This window comes from Mustela nivalis, assembly GCF_964662115.1.
Source record: "Mustela nivalis genome assembly, chromosome: 5".
NCBI classification, from domain to species: domain Eukaryota; kingdom Metazoa; phylum Chordata; class Mammalia; order Carnivora; family Mustelidae; genus Mustela; species Mustela nivalis.
The window spans coordinates 113729835-113749498 of NC_139024.1; the positions used below are offsets into that span (position 1 = coordinate 113729835).

Consider the following 19664-nt stretch of genomic DNA (forward strand, 5'->3'; position numbering starts at 1 on the left):
GCATGGTGATAAGACAAAATGTGCCTGTGAATCTGGATAATGTTTGAAATTGGTCCAACAAAAGAATGCTTGCATTATGAAGAGAGAAAACATCCATCAAGCATCTGTCACACTGAAGTCTGGTTGAAAGCAAAATCATGCTTGTGTAACGAACAGAGCACCCATCAAAACAAACATCAGTTTCTAAACTATGGTTTAAATTTAGGAATGTGGAGTGGGTGTAGTTGAAAGAACACAGGCTAATTTAGAGAGAAGCAGACCTGGGAATGAGTCTCAGTCCTGAATCTCACCAGCCGTGTGTCTTTGGGGGAAGTTACTTAATAGTTTTCATTCTCAGGGCGCCCGGGTGGCTCAGTGGTTGATCTTCTGTCCAGCTCTTGGTTTTGGCTCAGGTCATGATCTCGGGGTCCTGGGATGGAGCCCTTCGTTGGGCTCCCTGCTCAGCACAAAATCTGCTTTTCCCTCTCCCTCTGCTCTTCCCCCCACTCACATCTTCTCTTTCTCCCTCAAATAAATATATAAATAAAATCTTGTAAAAAAAAGTTTTCATTCCCAGGTTTCTTGGCTCTAGAATGAGGCAAACAATAACCACCTCACTCGGTTGTGTGTAGATTAAATGAAATACTTTCAGGCAGTTATGATAAGCACTCAGCACAAGTGAATTCCTTTCCTGTTCACCCTGGAGAAAGTTATAACAGTAAGATAAAGCGCTGTAATATATGTGTGTAACAAGGGGCAAAAGAGTCACATTAAATTGTCCATGTGTATGTGTGGGGGTGGGGGTGGAGCTCGGGCTCAGGGAAGGCCTCTTGGAGAAAGAACATTTATACTGAGTCTTCATCCATGAGTAGGAAGTCATCAGGCTTTGAGAGTGGAGGGGTAATTGTCTGGAAGCATCATCCATGTGGAATAAGGAAGAGTCAATCTCATCAATTAGCACATGAAAAGAGAAAATAATAACCCCTTGAGGCAACAGTGAGGAGTGAGAATGATATGCCCAGAAGGCCAGATTTCTGTTGAAGCAAGGATGTGGGTGGAGGGAAGGCTGGTAAAAACCCTAGAATTCCGGGCATTTACTCATTGTGGAAGGGTTTGGCAGTGAGGAGAAGGAAAGAGTACTGAATAATGAGAGGTTGAGACTGAAAATCCATGGTTAGGAGCTCTGACCCACACAGATGGGTGATTTTTCCTAGAGGAGGGTGGGCACTGGAAATAGTGAGCCCCCACCCAGCCCAGGAATTGCATTAAAAAAGATTTCCTATTGGGGCGCCTGGCTGGCTGAGTTGGTATAGCATGTGACTCTTGATCTCAGGGTTGTGAGTTCGAGCCCCATGTTGGCATAGAGCTTACTTAAAAAAAAAAAAAAACTTAAAAAAAAGAAAAAAGATTTTCTATCTAACATGAATACAATATGCTTTGTGTTTAAAATGGTAATATTCAACTGTCTTACTCTTCCTTATGGGTCATTATGTATTCTTAGCTCCCAAATTAATATCTGTTTATGTGAAAACACCAAATTCCGTTAAAATGGATCCAGTTACTACTGGTTATCATAACATGGCCCAATGATCCAATAATCCAAGGCCATTAGCGTTTGTTCCGTAATATAGTTGCTCTCTACCAGCGCTCCATATCTTATATTTAAGACTATATTCACACAAGAAGTATATTTGCGAAACTCAATGCTCATATAACTAAATCCTGAATGTAACCCCCAATAGAATAGTAGAGGCAAAACCCAAAGCAAACGAAACAAATCTCCCCCATCAATGAAAAGAAAGCACAGAATGACCTATATTACAAGCTAGAAATCACAAGTTCCAATTCAGGGAGACCATGAAGAATGGGGACAACATTTTGCTGTGTCCAGTTTCTCCGAGGAATGCAATATCCAAATGGTCTTCGTTGATATTAGTGATAATAATAACAGTAATAGTAACTAACATTTACTATGCGCCAAACTCTTCTAAGCACTTCCTATGACCTCATTTAACCCTCACAATAACCCTGTAAGTTAGGTATACTATTTTCCCTGATTTATTGATAAGGAACCCATAGAGAGCTTAGGTAATTGCTAAAGCTCACACACCTAGTTAGTAGAGGTGGGTTTGGCAGTAAAGGACTGGCTTCAAATCTATGATTTGTCTTTAAACACAAAGAAATATTTTAGAAGTCTTAAAACTGAATTTTTCCTAACACAAATGAGCACATTCTTGGTGCAACAGTATTTTGAAAATCCGCTTGATCAAATACAAGACACATGTCATTCATACAAAAGTAAATGTTCACAAAAGGGTGCAAAGTATAAGGAATAAAGAATTCTTATGGTGGGTGGGGACGCTTTGCTCTTCCTTGCTTAGTTCCCTCCCTTCTTCCTACCTAAATTAGGCAGAAATATCTATACACTTCCTATTGTTCATCAGTGTTGAGCCTCCCTTCCCCCATCATTTTGGTGCGCATGTCTGAAACCCACCAGGCTGAGTAAAAGCACATTCTCGAGGGGCAAACCATAGTTGGGTTACCGAAAATTCCATCATATTATGTCAGCCTGAGGGGCATTAATTCTTAACACTAAGGAAACATCTTAATTTTAGCTCTCTTAGTAAAGAAACACTATGTATAATTTAAAACCATATCCTCATATGCATGGTGCAATGGGGAACTCTCAAATTTGTAACAGATCAAGTAAAAACGATTAAGCACTTTTCAAATAGGAATTTCTCAACTATAACACAAATGTGGCCACATACAAACTTGGGAATATAACCTCTGCGGCCCCTGGTTGTCTATGTATAAAATGATGCACCACCAGATGGTGGTTAGTTTCTAAGGTCTTTTTACTACTGGAAAATATTACGACCAACATTTTATCAGCCTTTCCTTCCTGAAAATCAAAACTATACACTTAGGCGTAGATAAGGTACCGCTATATTTATTTTCTCAACTGCAACAGAATATAGTAGTCCCCAGGGAATATTTTGATTATGGCGTTTGTTTTTGTATTTCCATACTAGATTATTTTACAGAAGAAGATTTTAGAAATCTAACTGTATGCCACAGAAAAAAGCTCAGTTTATGGAACTAAGTCCAACTTCCAGGTGAAATGTATTTACAGTATTTACACTGCGCGTCCTCTAAAATAAGCTCCCAGGATGCCGGATGGAGAACTTATGTTGTCCTATCTACTGCCACCATCTGGTAATGTGAAAAAACAAATAAAAAAGATACCACAGGACGATCCTGTTCTTGGGATCAGGAAAAGTCAAATTTCTAATTCAACTCTGTTTCTCATGCACACATCTTTGAAACTATAGAATGCGTGCAGATGGATTTGTTCTTTAGTTTTAATTACTTTTAAAGAAGTTCCATTTGTTAAAGTACTAAATGGAAATATATCTTAATTTCTCCAAATTCGGGGAAGATACGTTGTGAAGCACTTCCTTTTCTATTTGTGGCAAGACCTCTGGCAAATCATCTTAGAGCTTTAGAGCCATTCTATCTTGAAGATAACTGTTTTCTGACTTGAATCGTAGACTGCTACGATGTCACCGTAGACTACCATACGGAAAATCATTCAGGATACTCGCTGGCTTATGCAATAGTTTTCCTTCACAGACGCACAAATGTTGACCTCAGTCCTCTTCGGTTTCAGCTCTCGCCCAAGGGGCTACCAGATTTCCAGCCTGCGGATGACAGCTGCGGAAACCTGGCGGCGGCGACAGGGAGAAAGAGCTACCAGCTCCGTCCAGCCCTTTGCCCACCGATCTGCAGGTTTCTCTCCCAGTCTGCTTTTACTCCGGGTCTTCCGCCCGGCCCTTTGGCCATTGATTTACAGGTTCTACTACAATACATTCTTGCACGGGGTCCTCCGCTCGATATTATCGAGAATTGCCAGGAGCCCAGCGCCCGCGGCGCCCAGACCCCGAGGAGCTGCACCTGCCGAGGCCCCACCCGAGCCTCCAGTCCGGCCCGGCCTCCCGGTCCCTGCCCGACCCCAGAGCGGCGTTTGGGTACCGGGGCAGGCGGGGGCTAAGCGGGGCGCTGAACGGACTCCCCCTCCTCGAGTTCCCTTCCTCAAGACCCCTCACGCCTAAGCAGCCCTGGTCCCCCGGCAAAGCGCGGGTATCCTGGCCACCCCCGCCCTGGGACAGCTCCGAGGCTCACCGGCTTCCACCCGCGGAGTGCTCTGCAAGAGGGGCGTCCTATCTGAACCCTCCTCGCCATCGCTCGAGGCCAGGCCCCGAATCGGGGACCTCATGACGCCTCCGGGAAGCAGGAGCGCGATACCGGCAGAAAGCAGAGCCGGGGCCCGACAGCCGAAGGCCGGGGCCGCGCTGGCGGGGCGGGCTGGCGGCGCTAGCACCGCCCCTCCGCTGCGTTCTGTCCCCGCGGTCCCGCCCAGAGGCGGCCGCAGCGACTCCGCCCCCGCCGCCATCTTAGGTTCGGGCAACTGTGGAGGGGGTGGGCGGGGGGAGGCAGAATTCCGGGCGTTGCGGCCTGGCGGGGCGCGGTGGGAGTCGACTCACCACCACCCTTGGGTTCTGGGCATGCTAGATCGCCGTCGTTCTGAGGAGCAACGCTCTCCGCTCTTGTGCTCCCTTGTAAAGCGTAGGGGCTGCCCCTCGGGATGAGTGGGACCCTGGAGGCGGCTGCGAGGACTTGAATCCCGTAGAATTAAGGGGAGGGCTCGAGTCGAAATTGGGAAGTAGATGGTGTGTATTTGACGTTAATTCATCAATAGTAAACTGTCATGAATATTAGCAATCCTGGTATTATCTAACCGTAACAGCATATTGTTCACGTAGTTTTTGCGAAGGAAAAACACTAAGTGGAAACATACTGTTCCGTCCTAGGAAATGGCTTATTTTGTGGGTCAAAAAAGAAAGCCAGTACTGTCACTTTCATATGCTTCAGCCTACAGAGTCCTCTCATGTGTGTGTGTAATGTCCCCCTAGATCTGGTTCGAATAGTAACTTCTGGCATATGCTGACTGAGAAAGGAAAATGGGCCAGTCTCTCTTGGCGGGGTGGGGGTGGGGGTTGGGGAATAGGGGGGTGTGGGAGTGGGACAGATGCGGGCCTGCAGTCCTGACCGCAGGCTTCAGTTTGGCTTTATCTTGAGTAATAGCGACCTGGAGATAGGAAAAATAAGACGTGGTAGGTGCCCTTGGGGAGCTCACTGCAGTCGGGAAGACTCACAGGACAGTAATTAAAAAAAAAAAAAAAAAAGGTCAGAAGCTTGGTGAGGTTCACATGGGAACAAATGGGTGGGTTACTGTCACCCAGCACAGAGGGTGGTGATTTCTAAAGGCATCCTTCACTTCCCCGAATCAATAAATGCTAGGAGAGTTATCAAGTTAAAATAACAACAAATCAAGCCATGTTTCCGAGTTAGTGAATTTACCATGTATATTTAAAGTTCTTTAAGGGGGTGGCCCTTTAGAAGTATTCTACAGCAATGCCACTTAAACTTGAAAATGGGTGAAATCACCCAGCAGATCTTTTTAAAATGCAGATTCGGATTTATCAGGTCTGGGGGGGACAGTTAATTTTACATGTCAATCTGGAGGTTGTGTTTGGATGATGTTAACATTCAAACTGGTGAACTCTTCCATAGCCTGGTTTGAGTTTACTCAGTCTAAGGCTTGAGTAGAACAAAAGACCTCCTCCCCAACTAAGGAGAAGTTGTCCAGAGGACTGCCTTTAGGCTTCCTTTGCAACCACGAGCTCTCCTGAGTCTCTGGGCTGCTCCATCACACTGCAGATTTGACTTTCCAGCCATCATAATTGTATGAGCCAATTCCTTATATAACTTTACACACTCTCTCTCTCTCATTCTTTTGGTTCTGTTTCTCTGGAGAACTCTGACTAATACATCTGGGATGGGCCTGAGATTCTGTATTGCTAAGAAACTCACAGGTGACCACATTATAAATAGCAAATTTATAGAGGACTTGGACCAGGGAATAAAGATAAAGATTCCAACCGATTTGAAAAGATTTCAAACTGGAAGAGATTCTTTTTTTCTTTCTTTCTTTCTTTCTTTTTTTTTTTAAAGATTTTATATTTATCAGATAGAGATCACAAGTAGGCAGAGAGAGGTGGGGGGGGGGGAGCAGGCTCCCTGCTGAGCAGAGAGCTGGATGCCGGGCTCCATTCCAGATCCCAGGACACTAGGATCATGACCTGAGCTGAAAGCAGAGGCTTTAACCCACTGAGCCACCCAGGCGCCCCTTGATAGGTTATTATTAACTGAAGTTCATACTTTATTTAGATTACTTTAGTTTTTACCTAATGTTTTTTTGTGTGTGTCCTAAGATCCCATTCAGGATGACATAGTACATATAGTCTCTGTGTCTTCTTAGGCTCCAGTAGACTGACAGTTTCTCAGACCTTCCTTGTTTTTGCTGACCTTGGCAATTTTGTAAGGTCGGTTTTGTAGAAGGTCTCTCAATTTGGGTTTGTTTGATGTTTTTCTTATAATTGAATTGGGGTCATGGTTTTGGGGGGAGAAAGACTGCAGAGGCAAAGTGCCATGCTCATATAATTTCAAGGGAATGTGCTGTCGATATAACTTATCACTAATGATTATCACTGGTGATGTTAAGCTTCACCACATACCTGAGATAATATTTTCGGTTTTTTCACCCTATAAAATCACTCCTTTTTCTCCCCTCTTTTTCTATACTTTTATCTTTGGAAGGAAGTCAGTAGTGCAGCTTACACTTAAGGGTTAGGGTAGTTACTCTCCCAGGTCTTTGAGGGACAGAATCCTTTTTATGGGAGGTTTTTCTGTTCTCCATTATTTACTGATTCATTCAAGTATTTGTTTATATTATTATGGGCCCATGGTTATTTTGTACTTGGGTTATAATCCAACACTATATTATTTATTTTGTTGCTCAAATTGTTCCAGCTTGGTGATTGGAAAATCTTTCAGTTGGTTCCTGTGTCCTTTTTACATGCCTCCCTTGCTGTGTTTGTTTTTTTTTTTGTTGTTGTTGTTTTTTTTTTTTGAGCTCTACCTTACTTTCTGGTATAATAAGATGTTCTAGGTTCAGCCCGTATAGCCTCTGTTCCTACCATTTCTCCAGAATGCGTGATGTTAGAAACCAGGATGGCACTGGATATATTTCTTGCTACTGCATTGTCATTGATTCTACACCCAGAGAAAGTACTTTTGTTTTGTTTTGTAATATTATAAAGAGGATTTTTTAATAAAAGATTTATTTATTTATTTACTTGAGAAAGAATGAGCAAGAGCACATGAGCGCAGCAGGGAGGGGCAGAGGGAGAGAGAGAATCCCAAGCAGGCTCCACACCCAGTGCAGGGCCCTATCCCAGGACTCTGAGATCACCACTGGAGCTGAAATCAAGAGTCGGATATAGAGTCAAATTCTCCACTGACTCCACCACCCAGGATTAAAAAATGGACAAAGGACTTGATTAGACATTTTACCAGAGAAGACATGTAAATTGCCAACAGGTACAGGAAAAGATGCCCAACATCACTGATCATGGAAGAAATGTAAATCAAAACCACAATAAGATATCAACTCACATTGATCAGAATGGCTATCACCAAGAAGACAAGAGATAGTATTGGTGAGGATTGGAGATAAAAGGGACCCTCAGGCACCACCGTTGGTGGTGGGAATGAAAACTGGTACAGCCAGTTTGTGGAAAACAGTATGGAGATTCCTTAAAAAATTAAAAACAAAGCTACCATATGATCCAGAAATCTCACTTCTAGGTATATATCTCAAGAAAGCGAAAACACTATCTCAAAGAGATATCTACATCCCCATGTTCATTGCAGCTTTTTTTGTTTTGTTTTGTTTTGTTTTGCAGCATTATTCACAATAACCAAGATATAGAAATAATCTAAGGGTTTATCAATGGATGACTGGATAAAGAAAATGTGAGAGATATCCATCTATCACATATATATATTTATATATGGGATATGGAAATGAATATGGAATATGAATATGGAAGAATGTGGAATATTATTTAGCCATAAAAGAAGGGAATTTTGCCTTTTCTTACAACATGGACAGACCTTGAGGGCATTATACTAAATGAAATAAGTTAAGCAGGGAAAGAAAAATACTATATCATGTATGTTCAGGATCTAAAAAAATTGAACTCCTAGGAATAGAATGATGGTTGCTAGGGGCTGGGGCAGTAAGGAAAATAGAGGAGATGTCAAAGGGTACAAACTCCCAGTTATAGGATGAGTAAGTTCTGGGGCTCTAGTGTATAGTATGGTGACTCTAAGTAACAACAGTGTGTTATGTAATTAAAAACTGTTAAGAGTAGATCTTAAATGTTATCACTACACACACACACACACACACACACACACACACACAAAGGTAGTTATGTAAGGGGATAGAACTGTGAACTACCTGTACTAAATACATGTATCAGATCATCAAAAATTGAACACCTTAACCTAAATATAAGTCAGTATCTCAATAAAGCTGAAAAAGCTTCTCCTTTTCCCTGTATCATCTATATGTACCTCAGTGTTGTCTCCCTAAAATCAGATCCCTTCAATGGAAGCTTATTGCCTAGGTCTTCACAATTTTTGGTTGTGTACTCCATCAATAAAAATTGGAAATATGCACCCAACATGTATTTTTCTTTTTTAAAAAGATTTTATTTATTTATTTGATGGAGGATGAGCTGGGGGGAGGGCAGAGGAAGAGGGAGAAGCAGACCCACTGCTGAGCAGGGAGCCCATTGCAGGGTTCAATCCCAGATTATGACCTGAGCCAAAATCGGATGCTTAACCAACTGAGCCACCTAGGACCCCCTGTATTTTTTTTTTTAAATCACACATGGACACACAGACACATGCACAAACACACACTGCACCCATCAAACACTCAAAATGTAAAAAGATGAGAAAAGGTAAATATAAATAGATGTTCTGATTTTTCATTGAAAAATTTTGCTAATGCTCTTGGGTGATTGGGGTCACTTTGGAGACCATTTGTCTCTAGGATAAAATCTAAATTCTTTGGTATAGAACATGAGATCCTTACAAACTGGCCTGTTGCCAGTCTCATTTTCAACCACTTCCTGCCATCTGCTCTGTGCTTTACACATCGGACTACTCACTGAGCCTTATACATACAATGTTTTCCTTGTGTTGTTCCCTCTACCTGTTTGCTTCTTTTGTGTATAATGAATTATTATTTGTCCGTAGACTAAAATTTCATCTTTTCTTTAAAGATCTCTTGACAATCTCTCCCTTTTCCATTTTTTATTATAGCAAACTGTACTAGAGTTATCTAAGGCAGTCTAATAGTGTGTGTCATTCCATGAAAACAAGAACCTTGACTTACTTATTTTTCGTTCCCAGTCCTTAGCAGAGAAAATAGTCTAAAAAATATTTATGAAAAAAAAATTTATGGAGCTTCACATTATGTGAGAGGCCCTGTTCTGGTTGTTAAGAGGGTATGCAAGATGTATAAACATGGTTTCTGCCTTCAAGGAGTTTATAAGTAAAATGTACCTTGAAGGAAATATTTCTTAATTATCATCCAAGAGAAGTATAAATATTTCTCTAACAATTATGAAAATTAGAGGACATAGCTTTTATTTATATTTTCTAGAGAGCAAGTGGTATATGACAAATATATTCCAGAGGAAGAGGAATAGTATTTTTAGGAAGGAATTTAAAAAATGGATAGTCTGGACATACTTTCCCATATCCTGTTAACTTTAGGCAGCTGTACTGTCAGATATCCTTGGATAGTGATCAAGATAAAAACAAAATAAGATAGGTAAATGTGCAGCTTTCTGTCACGTTTATATGCTAGCATGCACTCAATTGTTTTCACAGCAGAGTTAAAATTTCCTCAGTGCTTTATAACCTAACAATTGGGTAATTCTTGGAACATATCCACAGGGACCTGGGTGTTATTATAACCACTTGTAAAGGGGGAACTGGCGGATGGCAATTGAATGAAGTGATTTGTTCAAGGTCAGTGAAAGCCACTATTACCATTCCGATTTATTCCCTTTTCAGGTATTCAAATCCTAGGATATTGTATCTCCATAATTTCCTACACCTTGTATGTTAACTTTCTATCTTAAAACTTTCAAGTACAGATTCACTTAGCTGTAGAAGTCATTTCAATGATAAGTATATAATGTGTGAAGTTGTCAACTGCTGATTACAAGTTATATGACATTTTCTTTCTCAATCTTTCATTTACTTGCTATGGGGAGCTGAAAAAGCAGCCTTCTTTAAAAAAAAAAAAAGATATAAATAATGTGGCCTCTGTGAAAAGCCTGGAAAAGACCAACCGATATAACTTATACACATGCAAAGAAGATATGTCATAGTTTTGTCTCTTTAACTTCAGGGAAATTAGACCAAATTTTGCAAATGTCATGGAATACCAGTGAAGCAGATAGTAAATCAGCTGGCTAAACACACAAGAAGCACAAGAAACAGAATGACCTTCAGAAATGAGCGAAAAGTGCATGCAAAGCAACTTAAAACTGAATGACTCAGGCGGATTAGAAGATTAACGTTCAAATCTGTTCTTCTAACCAAGATGTCTAGCCACAGCTCTGTTGAGTCAGCCCTTCCTGGTCACCCTTTTGGCCAGAATTCTGTCTACACATACATTCATATTTTCTAAGGAAAGATATGCTGGCTTAGAAAATAACTTGTTTCATAACAGAAAAGAAAATCTGAGATCAATGGACTCATCATAGTAGAAAATGCTAGGGCATCATGATAACCTACTAATTAATACAGCAATACCTTATTTTTCCAATGGATGTGTTTCTAAAGTTTTATACAAAGTCAGCCATATTTAAGATGACACATGAGAGTTTGCTATTTTTAGAGAAACCATGATTAATCCTTTTGTTGAGGGATAGCTGAATTTTCATTTTTTTATGTACTCTATTAATAGGAAACACTTACACTAGTTTTTCTCTTCCAGAAACTTAAGGAGGGAAAATAGCAGTTATGTTTAAATTATCTTTTTAATTGAGTTCCTCAGGAGTAAAAATTGCCATAAGAAAATCAGTTGTAATGCTAATAAATCAGAATATTAAAATTCAATCCTTCCTATTTAAAAAAGTTCTGAAAGAACTGGTTACTTCATGTTGGTGAGATGATTCTAATTCCACCAGTAGTTCCCTTTACATGCAAACAAATAACAAACAAACAGCAAAGAATAGAAATCCAAGGACCAAAAAAAAAAACCAAAAACCAAAAAACAAAAAAAACCACTCCTCTGTGGAATGTGATCGATTTACTTCCCCAACCCCAAATAAAAGCCCACAGTAAGATACATAATTAATGAGCTGTGTAGAGCCATCCTTACACATAAAACAAAGCACCTAAACCAGGTCTCAGTTTAACTTACAAGATGTGGCTATAAAATAATGAGATTTTATAAAAGAGAAAGATTTAAGACTAGGCTCTTAAGATAAGAATACTTAAGAATAAGAATAAGAATTCGGAAAAGTTCCGAAAGTATTTTGAGGGATTGAGAAACTGGAGAAAAGGTTTTTAATCTTTAAAATTTTATCTTTCCTTTTCCATTAATGTGTGCTTATTTGAAACAAAAAAACCCAATAGTCTCTTGCATTATTGTCACATATTGCCTTTCATGTAGCCAAGATGTCAGCTTAGCTACAGTGAGCTCAAGAGAGGCAGACCGACCCCTTATAACACTTTTGATGGAGAAGGACACCAGTGAACTGATAAGGAAAAAAATATCTTTCATGGAGACAAGTTGGGGCTGTGGGGAGCACTTTGACCTGAAAGAGAAGAGATGATCAGAGTAAAGCCAGAAACTAGGGTTATTAATTTCTTTTTAGATGAAATTAAATAAAATTAGATTTTATTTTATTTTTAAGTAAGCTCTCTGTCCAACGTGGGGCTCGAACTCATGACCCTGAGATCAAGAGTCACATGCCCTACTGAGCCAGCCAGGTACTCCAGGGTTATTCATTTTTTAAAATAACTCTGCCAACAGTGCCTGCAAGCTTGAACTTGTGGTAAAAACACACCTACCCTCACTTCCATCCAGTGTGATAAGAAATAGAAGAAATTAATATTCAGTACCTGTTGTGTGTCAGACACCACGGTAACACATATTATTTAATTATCAAGGTATTTGTAGGTCTTAGTATTAATTTTCTCATTTTATAGCTAAGGAAACTTGAGCTCAGTAGAGGGTAACTTTTTTAAGCACAAGGATTAGAACATGTGTTTGTCTTACCCCAGATCCCCCATGCTGTCTTCCTGTGGATCATCTGTGTAACCTCTTATCTGCAGGGTGCTAAAATTTGCCTGGCTTAGCAGTTAGTCAAGGCTCAGCGTCTGAACCCATGAACAGTGGGAAGGGGCTATGGATGGGGTTAACTATCATGCTAGAGAGGCCTCAGCCTTAGAACTAAGGAGGCCAAACTCTATCAAGCCCAAGGGTTGGAAATGGGAACCCCAGAGGGTTAGAAGGTTGATAGACACAAATATGAAAAAAACAAGGATAAAAGGACTTTTGAAGACAACTTTCTCTTAAAAAGCTCCAAGTGGCCTATAAAGGATATTTTTTTCTTTTTTAAAAGATTTTATTTATTTATTTGACAGAGACAGCGAGAGAGGGAATACAAGCAGGGGGAGTGGGAGAGGGAGAAGCAGGCTTTCTGCTGAGCAGGGAGCCCAATGTGGGGCTCCATCCCAGGACCCTGGGATCATGACTGGAGCTGAAGGCCTTAAAGACTGAGCCACCCAGGCACTCCCTGTAAAGGATATTTTTGAAAACAATACTCAGTCTCAGTCCATACAGAGGCGTATCCAAAAGTGGTGCAGATTTGGACTGGGGTAGGGTGACTGCTGACCTCATTACTTCTTTTTTTTTTTTTTTTTTTAATATTTTATTTATTTATTTATTTGACAGACAGAGACCACAAGTAAGCAGAGAGGCAGGCAGAGAGAGAGGAGGAAGCAGGCTCCCTGCTGAGCAGAGAACCCGATGTGGGGCTCGATCCCAGGACACTGGGATCATTACCCAAGCCGAAGGCAGAGGCTTCAACCCACTGAGCCACCCAGGCGCCCCTGACCTCATTACTTCTGATGGCTTTAGTTTGATCTCAGAGGCATTGTTCTTACTGTAGACATTTTCTGATTCTTAAGGCACAGGAATGAATAAATTGAATGCTATGATGCAGGTTTAAGGAAATTAACACTATCATAACTTTGTAAATCTTGGAAGGAACTATCAGTGATAGCTTCAGCTGTGTCTCAGAGTCACTGTTTACATTGAGGTTCATAGTTTATGTAGGGGTTCACTTTTTGTGTTGTACAGTTTTTGTGTTGTACATTTTGCCAAAAGCATAATGTCAACATGTATCCACTGTTATAGTATCATAGAGAATATAATTCAGTATCATGCAGTGTCACTGCCCTAAAAACCCTCCATGTTCCAGATATCTATTCCCACTCCCCCTCTTCCTCAACCCCTGGCAACCAACGATCTTTTTACCATAGTTTTGTATTTTCCTGGATGTCATATAGTTGGAGTCACATAGTAGTCTTTTCATGCAGGCTTCCTTCACTCAGCAGTAAGCATTTAAGATTCCTTCGCAACTTTTCTTGCCTTGATAACTCACTCCTTTTTATTGTTGAATACTAATCCATTGTTTTGGTTGTAACACAATTTGTTTATTCAACTATCGAAGGACATCTTGGTTGCTTCCAAGTTTTGGCAGTCATGAATAAAGCTGATTATATACATACAGTATTGATGAGGGATAGATGCAGAACAATTTTCACCTTTAGCCCAGAAGGCTGACTCCACATGGTCTGGATAAGGATTAATAGGAGTGAGCTGCTACATTCTTTTTTTTTTTTTTTTTTTTTTTTTCCAGTTTGTCTGTTTTATTGGCGCCACTGCTCAGGCTTTGACTGCGTATTTCCGCAGCGGGTATAGCCGCTCCTTCCGCTGTTGCTTCTTGGTCTTCAGGTTCTCCTCGTGCTTGTTCAGCCGCCGGCGCATGGCACGCGTCTTCTTGGGCCGCAGATCCAGGGGCTTGTACTTCTTACCCTTGTAAAATTTCCTGAGGTTCTCTTTCTGCGTCTGGTTAGAGCTGCTACATTCTTAAAGGGTCTCATGACTGCCTGTACATCTTGCCGGGAGTTAATATTGAGCTGAATGATAAGCACCGAAGAAATCTTGCAAAAGTGGTTTTACAAGTAGAAATTCGAAGAACAATTTAAGATCTAATACTCCCTGCACATCCCCTCCTCCCTGAGCACTAAGCATATAACCACCAGCTTCATACAGCCAAAGGGCAGCTCTTTCTGCCCATGGGTCTTGTCCTGTGCTACTTAAATCAACTTACAAAGTTGTACTACAAAACGTCTCAAGAAGTCTTTCTTGACTATTCATTCCCAATCCCACACTACTAGCGGGTTTTTCTGTGGACATTAGTTTTCAGCTCATTTGGGTGAATCTCTGGGAGCGTGTTGTTGGATCCCCATGGTAAGAGTATGTTTAGTTTTGTGCCAGCATTTGGCGGTGTCATTGTTTTGGAGTGTGGCCATTCTAATCGGTCTATAGAGTGTCTCATTTCTTTTTAAAGATTTCATTTATTTATTTGACATAGAGAGAGAGAGAGAGAGAGATCACAAATAGGCAGAGAGGCAGGCAGAGAGAGAAGGAGAAACAGGCTCCCTGCTAAGCAGAGAGCCCAATGTGGGGCTCGATCCCAGGACCCTGAGACCACGACCTGAGCCAAAGGCAGAGGCTTAACCCACTGAGCCATTCAGGAATCCCTGGTGTCTCATTAAAAAAAAAAAAAATTTGCAATCCTCTAAGGGGATTATAATGTTGAGTCTTCTAGGTCTTCCTCCCCCACCCCATAATAACTTTGTACCTTTCTTCTCTTGTCATGCCATTTATTTGCTAAAGAAACTAGACATTTATTTTGTAGAATTTTCCAGTTTGACAGAATCATGACTGTAAGGTACATATATATATATTTTAAAGATTTTATTTATTTATTTGATAGACAGAGATCACAACTATGCAGAGAGACAGGCAGTGGGGGTGGGGTGGGGAAGCAGGCTCCCTGCTAAGTAGAGAGCCCCATGTGGGGCTCAATCCCAGGACCCTGAGACCATGACGGGAGCCGAAGGCAGAGGCTTTAACCCACTGAGCTACCCAGGTCCCCCAAGGTATATGATAGAGGTTTTTTTTTTGATAGAGGTTTAGTATTATCATCTTCATGTTTGCAAGAGAACACACATGGAAAAGCATACTGGATGGAAAAACCTTAAGATTCTACAATATTTTATATCTTAACATTTAAAATTTAATATTTTAAAATATTTTGCCTACATAGAATAGACAGGCATAATATCCTTTGGAATCTCTCACACCTTTCAGATGGTAGGTTTCTCATTATATAATTTGTCTGATTTTATGTTCACTAGTAGGATAAAAAACAATCCCTGGCCAATGCAGAGTTAATGCTTTTCAACTCTACTCAATGCTATTTCCAGGATATTGAAAATATAATTTTCTAAAATTGTTTCAGGCTGACTATCTGTTCTGGAGAAGCTGTGTCCTAGCTCTTTTCAAGGATAATCAGAACTCAAAGGAAATATCTGATTAAGAATAGACTCAAGGCTGTTCTTTTAGAGTGTTTTACTTATTGGTTTATAGTTCGTGTCCTGGCCATGATGCTTCTGTCCCTTGAGGCAATAATTTCTCTCGATCAATGTAATTTTTATTTTTATTTATTTATTTTTAAAGATTTTATTTATTTATTTGACAGAGATCACAAGTTGGCAGAGAGGCAGGCAGAGGTGGGGGAGAGGCAGGCTCCCTGCTGAGCAGAGAGCCAGATGTGGGGCTTGATCTCAGGACCCTGGAATCAGGACCTGAGCCGAAGGCAGGGACTTTAACCCACTGAGCCACCCAGGCGCCCCAATCAATGCATTTAAAAAAAAAAGTATCTACTACTCCTTTATGGCTTATTAACCTTTTAATTCCCATATAGTTGGTGATCTATGGACTGATGCAGGTGATAGACTGAAAATTGAATTATCAAGAAGCAAACTTTCTGTTTTAAATAGGACATGGTTTATTTGATTGGAAGCAAAAAATTACTTTATTTTAAAAAATATTTCATTTAATGATAACCATAAAATGGAATGCATATTTTTATCACCAAACTTCCCATGTCATATGTATTTTTGGGAATTGACAAAGTTTTATCAAGATGCCTCGTATTTCTATGGAAGCCGTCCCTCAGTCTAGGCAAACTTTCTGGAGCTGCTCAGATCAATTACTATACATAAGGAGTCTTTTAAGTTCTTTGCCCCATTGCAAGTGATAGCTTGTTCATTCTGCTATCTCTTGACCAGGGTTGGTGTGTATCAATTAATTTATTAACAGTGTAATAATTGGGCCCTGTGTAAGTTCAAAAGGGATACAAGTGCAGTACCAAAGCATCTCACAGAAACATACTTGGGACTTCATGGGACTTCAGTGCTGCTTAAGGAAACCCTGCTTTCCTGTAATTGGGTCCTTGGGAATGAATGGAATTGGTGGAGGTATTTAGAGAGAATTTAGCTATCTTCAGGAAACAAAATTGCACTAGCAATTATTTCCTCAAAGTTTAGGAATCTTTAAAACTTTCTGATAGGAGCTGGGGAAATGCAGAGAAAAGATAAATCTTTTCCTTTCTGATAGTTCGTTCTAAGCCCAGTATGTGTAAAACAAATAAATCCGAGTCTCCTGAAAGTAGGTTTTAGAAATGTTGGCTCAGTTGGAAGAGCATGTGACTCTTGATCTTGGGGTCACAAGTTTAAGCCCCACCTTGGGTGTAGAAATTACTTAAAAAAATAAATCTATATAGAAAGAAAGAAATGTACTAGCACTTCTTTTTATTTTCTGTAGTAATCAATGGAGTGTTAGCTGTTATGGTTTCTAAAAAATGACTCTATTTGTAGATTTTTGATATTCTTTTTTTTTAAGTTGCAGTGAGTTTAAAATAATTTAGAACTGATTATTTTTTTATCATTTTTAGAATGGAATTAATATCTAGCTTCAGTTGAATGATTACTACAGTTTGTTATGTGGTTGTGGTAGGTTCTCATTTAATTTTTATGGCTCTTCCAAGGTATTCTCTCTCTCTCTTTTTTTTTAAGATTTTATTTATTTGAGAGGGAGAAAGAGAGAGAGAGAGAGAGAGAGAGAGCACAAGTAGGCAAAGCAGCAGGCAGAGAGAGGGGGAAGCAGGCTCCCCGCTGAGCAGATGTGGGGCTCGATTCCAGAACCCTGAGATCATGATCTGAGCCGAAAGCAGAGGCTTAACCCACTGAGCCACCCAGGTGCCCTATTCTCTCTGTTTGATAGACAAGGACTTTGAGGTGTGGAGATGGTAAGCAATATGCTCATGGACACAGATAAAAAGCAGTAGAGGAAGGATACAAATCTAGGTAACATTTTCTCAAGTTCCTAAGTTTGTCTGAAGGTTCAAGTAATGCACAAGATGGTGAAATATCTGAAGCAGGGTAGTGTTCCTTGAATGCTGATTTATTTCCTTTCCTATCCCCCTAAATTATGGGGAGGAGGTATGCCCTCTTTATGTGGATTTTCCTTTCCTCCCCTTTTTGCACTTAAATGTGTTAAGATCATTTTGTTATTCAGCATTATCCTAAAATAGGCTTATTTTAATAAATTATTTAGAGTCAACAAGAAGTAAAAAATTTTAATGATCTAAAACCAAAACAAAAATGTAAAAATAGACAAAACCCTAATGTATGAGAGGGTAGTACTGATTAATTCCAAATTAGAGATTAGCATGATGCCTTTTTTTTTTCTTTAGATTTTTATTTATTTATTTGACAGAGAGAGATCACAAGTAGGCAGAGAGGCAGGCAGAGAGAGAGAGAGAGGAGAAAGCAGGCTCCCCGCTGAGCAGAGAGCCTGATGCAGGACTCAATCCCAGGACCCTGAGACCTTGACCTGAGCTGAAGGCAGAGGCTTAACCCACTGAGCCACCCAGGCACCCGTTATGATGCCTTTTGAATGCATATCAACTAGAGGTAGAGCTACCAATGCGCTGTGAATGGTCCCTATCACAGATGGTTTTGTATAAACTGGGCTCCAATTTAGGCTTGGGCCTGAAATTGCGACTCAGCTCTACTCTGGAGTCTGCCCTCCACAGCTGCTATTATTTCTGGAGATACCTAAAATTGGGAAATCATTCAAGTCCACCCTGAGAGCTCTTGTGTTGGTTCAGAGTAACCTTTTTTCACAGCAAAGGTCTAAATACAATGGAAACTATTTTAGAATAAGCAACCTAGTCCTACTTTAAGGTCCTGGAGAAACTCTTCTCCAAGAAGTACAAGTGAAAGGTATTTTTAGGATGGGTGGCATTTGTCCTAAGATCGAGCTTGGCATTAAGTTGAGGTTATCTTCAATTTTTATTAAGGGAAATCGAAATTCTTTTGTCCATGTGGTATCTACAGTGATGAAGAACACAAGACTATTCAACATCAGGGTGGCAATCTGGAAACTCCAAATTCTGTAACAAGTGTAAGAATTACATATCTTTATTATTGGAAATTCTTTTTATAATAATTTTATCACCAACTGCATTATCTTGTCACGTTGTAACAGGAGTGTCTATTTCCCTCTCTCCCTTGGTTTGACCTAGTAAGCGCGGGCTCAGCGGCCCAGAAAAGGATGAGGCGGTGTATATGGATCATAGGAGGACTCCAGGAACATGTTGCATCAACTGCTCTGACCACTAGGTGGCAGGCTGAGGCAGAATGGCTGCACCCTGGATAACGACATTATTAAAAGTCTGGCGACTTCCCTGGCCACAGGCATGATGCTGATGACTCTTCGTAGCAGGCTTTTCCTAGATGCAGAATGCAAGTTCAGTGAATTCAGGCATCTGTCACTTTATGGACCTATGATTCCTTCCTATTTCTGCTTTTAAGGGTTTTATTCCAGATAACAGAGCTATTTCTTTCTCTCTCTTTCTTTCTTTCTTTTTTAAGATTTTATTTATTTATTTATTTGACATAGAGAGAGACAGCGAGAGAGAGAACACAAGCAGGGGGAGTGGAAGAGGGAGAAGCAGGCTCCCTGCTGAGTGGGGAGGCCCAGGTGGGGTTCCATCCCAGGACCCTGGGATTATGACCTGATTCAAAGGCAGACACTTAAGGACTGAGCCACCCAGGCACCCCGAGCTATTTCCTATTTTAATGTGATTTCAGGGTCCCTTAGATAGACATCTAGAAATGACACAGGTCGCAGTTCTAACATTCTGAACCTTTTATTAAAACTCATATAACTCTGTAATGTAAAACCATCACAGAATTCAGAAGTGGTGATGCGAATTGTAAGGAAGGGTTTACTAACTGCAATCACTGGAAAGACACTGCAGCCCTTGCAAAATTGCCTTTCATTTCAGTGTTTATGAGAAGTCAAAAGGTTTCAGTCTAAGGTGGCTTCCAGTGGTCCATCCCTGGTTGGGATCCAGTTCTTCTCTCTTTCATCATACTCCTTCCTGTATCGTGATATTTACTCCAGTAGTGGCATTCAGTGTCTCAATGAAGACAAAGCAACTTTTTTTTTTTTTTTAAAGATTGTATTTATT

At 40.4% G+C, this 19664-nt stretch overlaps 1 protein-coding gene across 1 annotated transcript in view; it reads right to left on the minus strand.

Moving 5' to 3' along the window:
* Positions 1-4676, minus strand: part of SLC17A5 (solute carrier family 17 member 5) — a 49223-nt gene extending 44547 nt beyond the window's left edge. The window contains exon 1 of the mRNA XM_082731150.1: positions 4165-4676. Coding sequence (XP_082587276.1) covers positions 4165-4435 — 271 coding nt within the window. The 5' untranslated portion in view covers positions 4436-4676. The remainder of the gene's footprint in view (positions 1-4164) is intronic.
* Positions 4677-19664: the final 14988 nt, after the last annotated feature.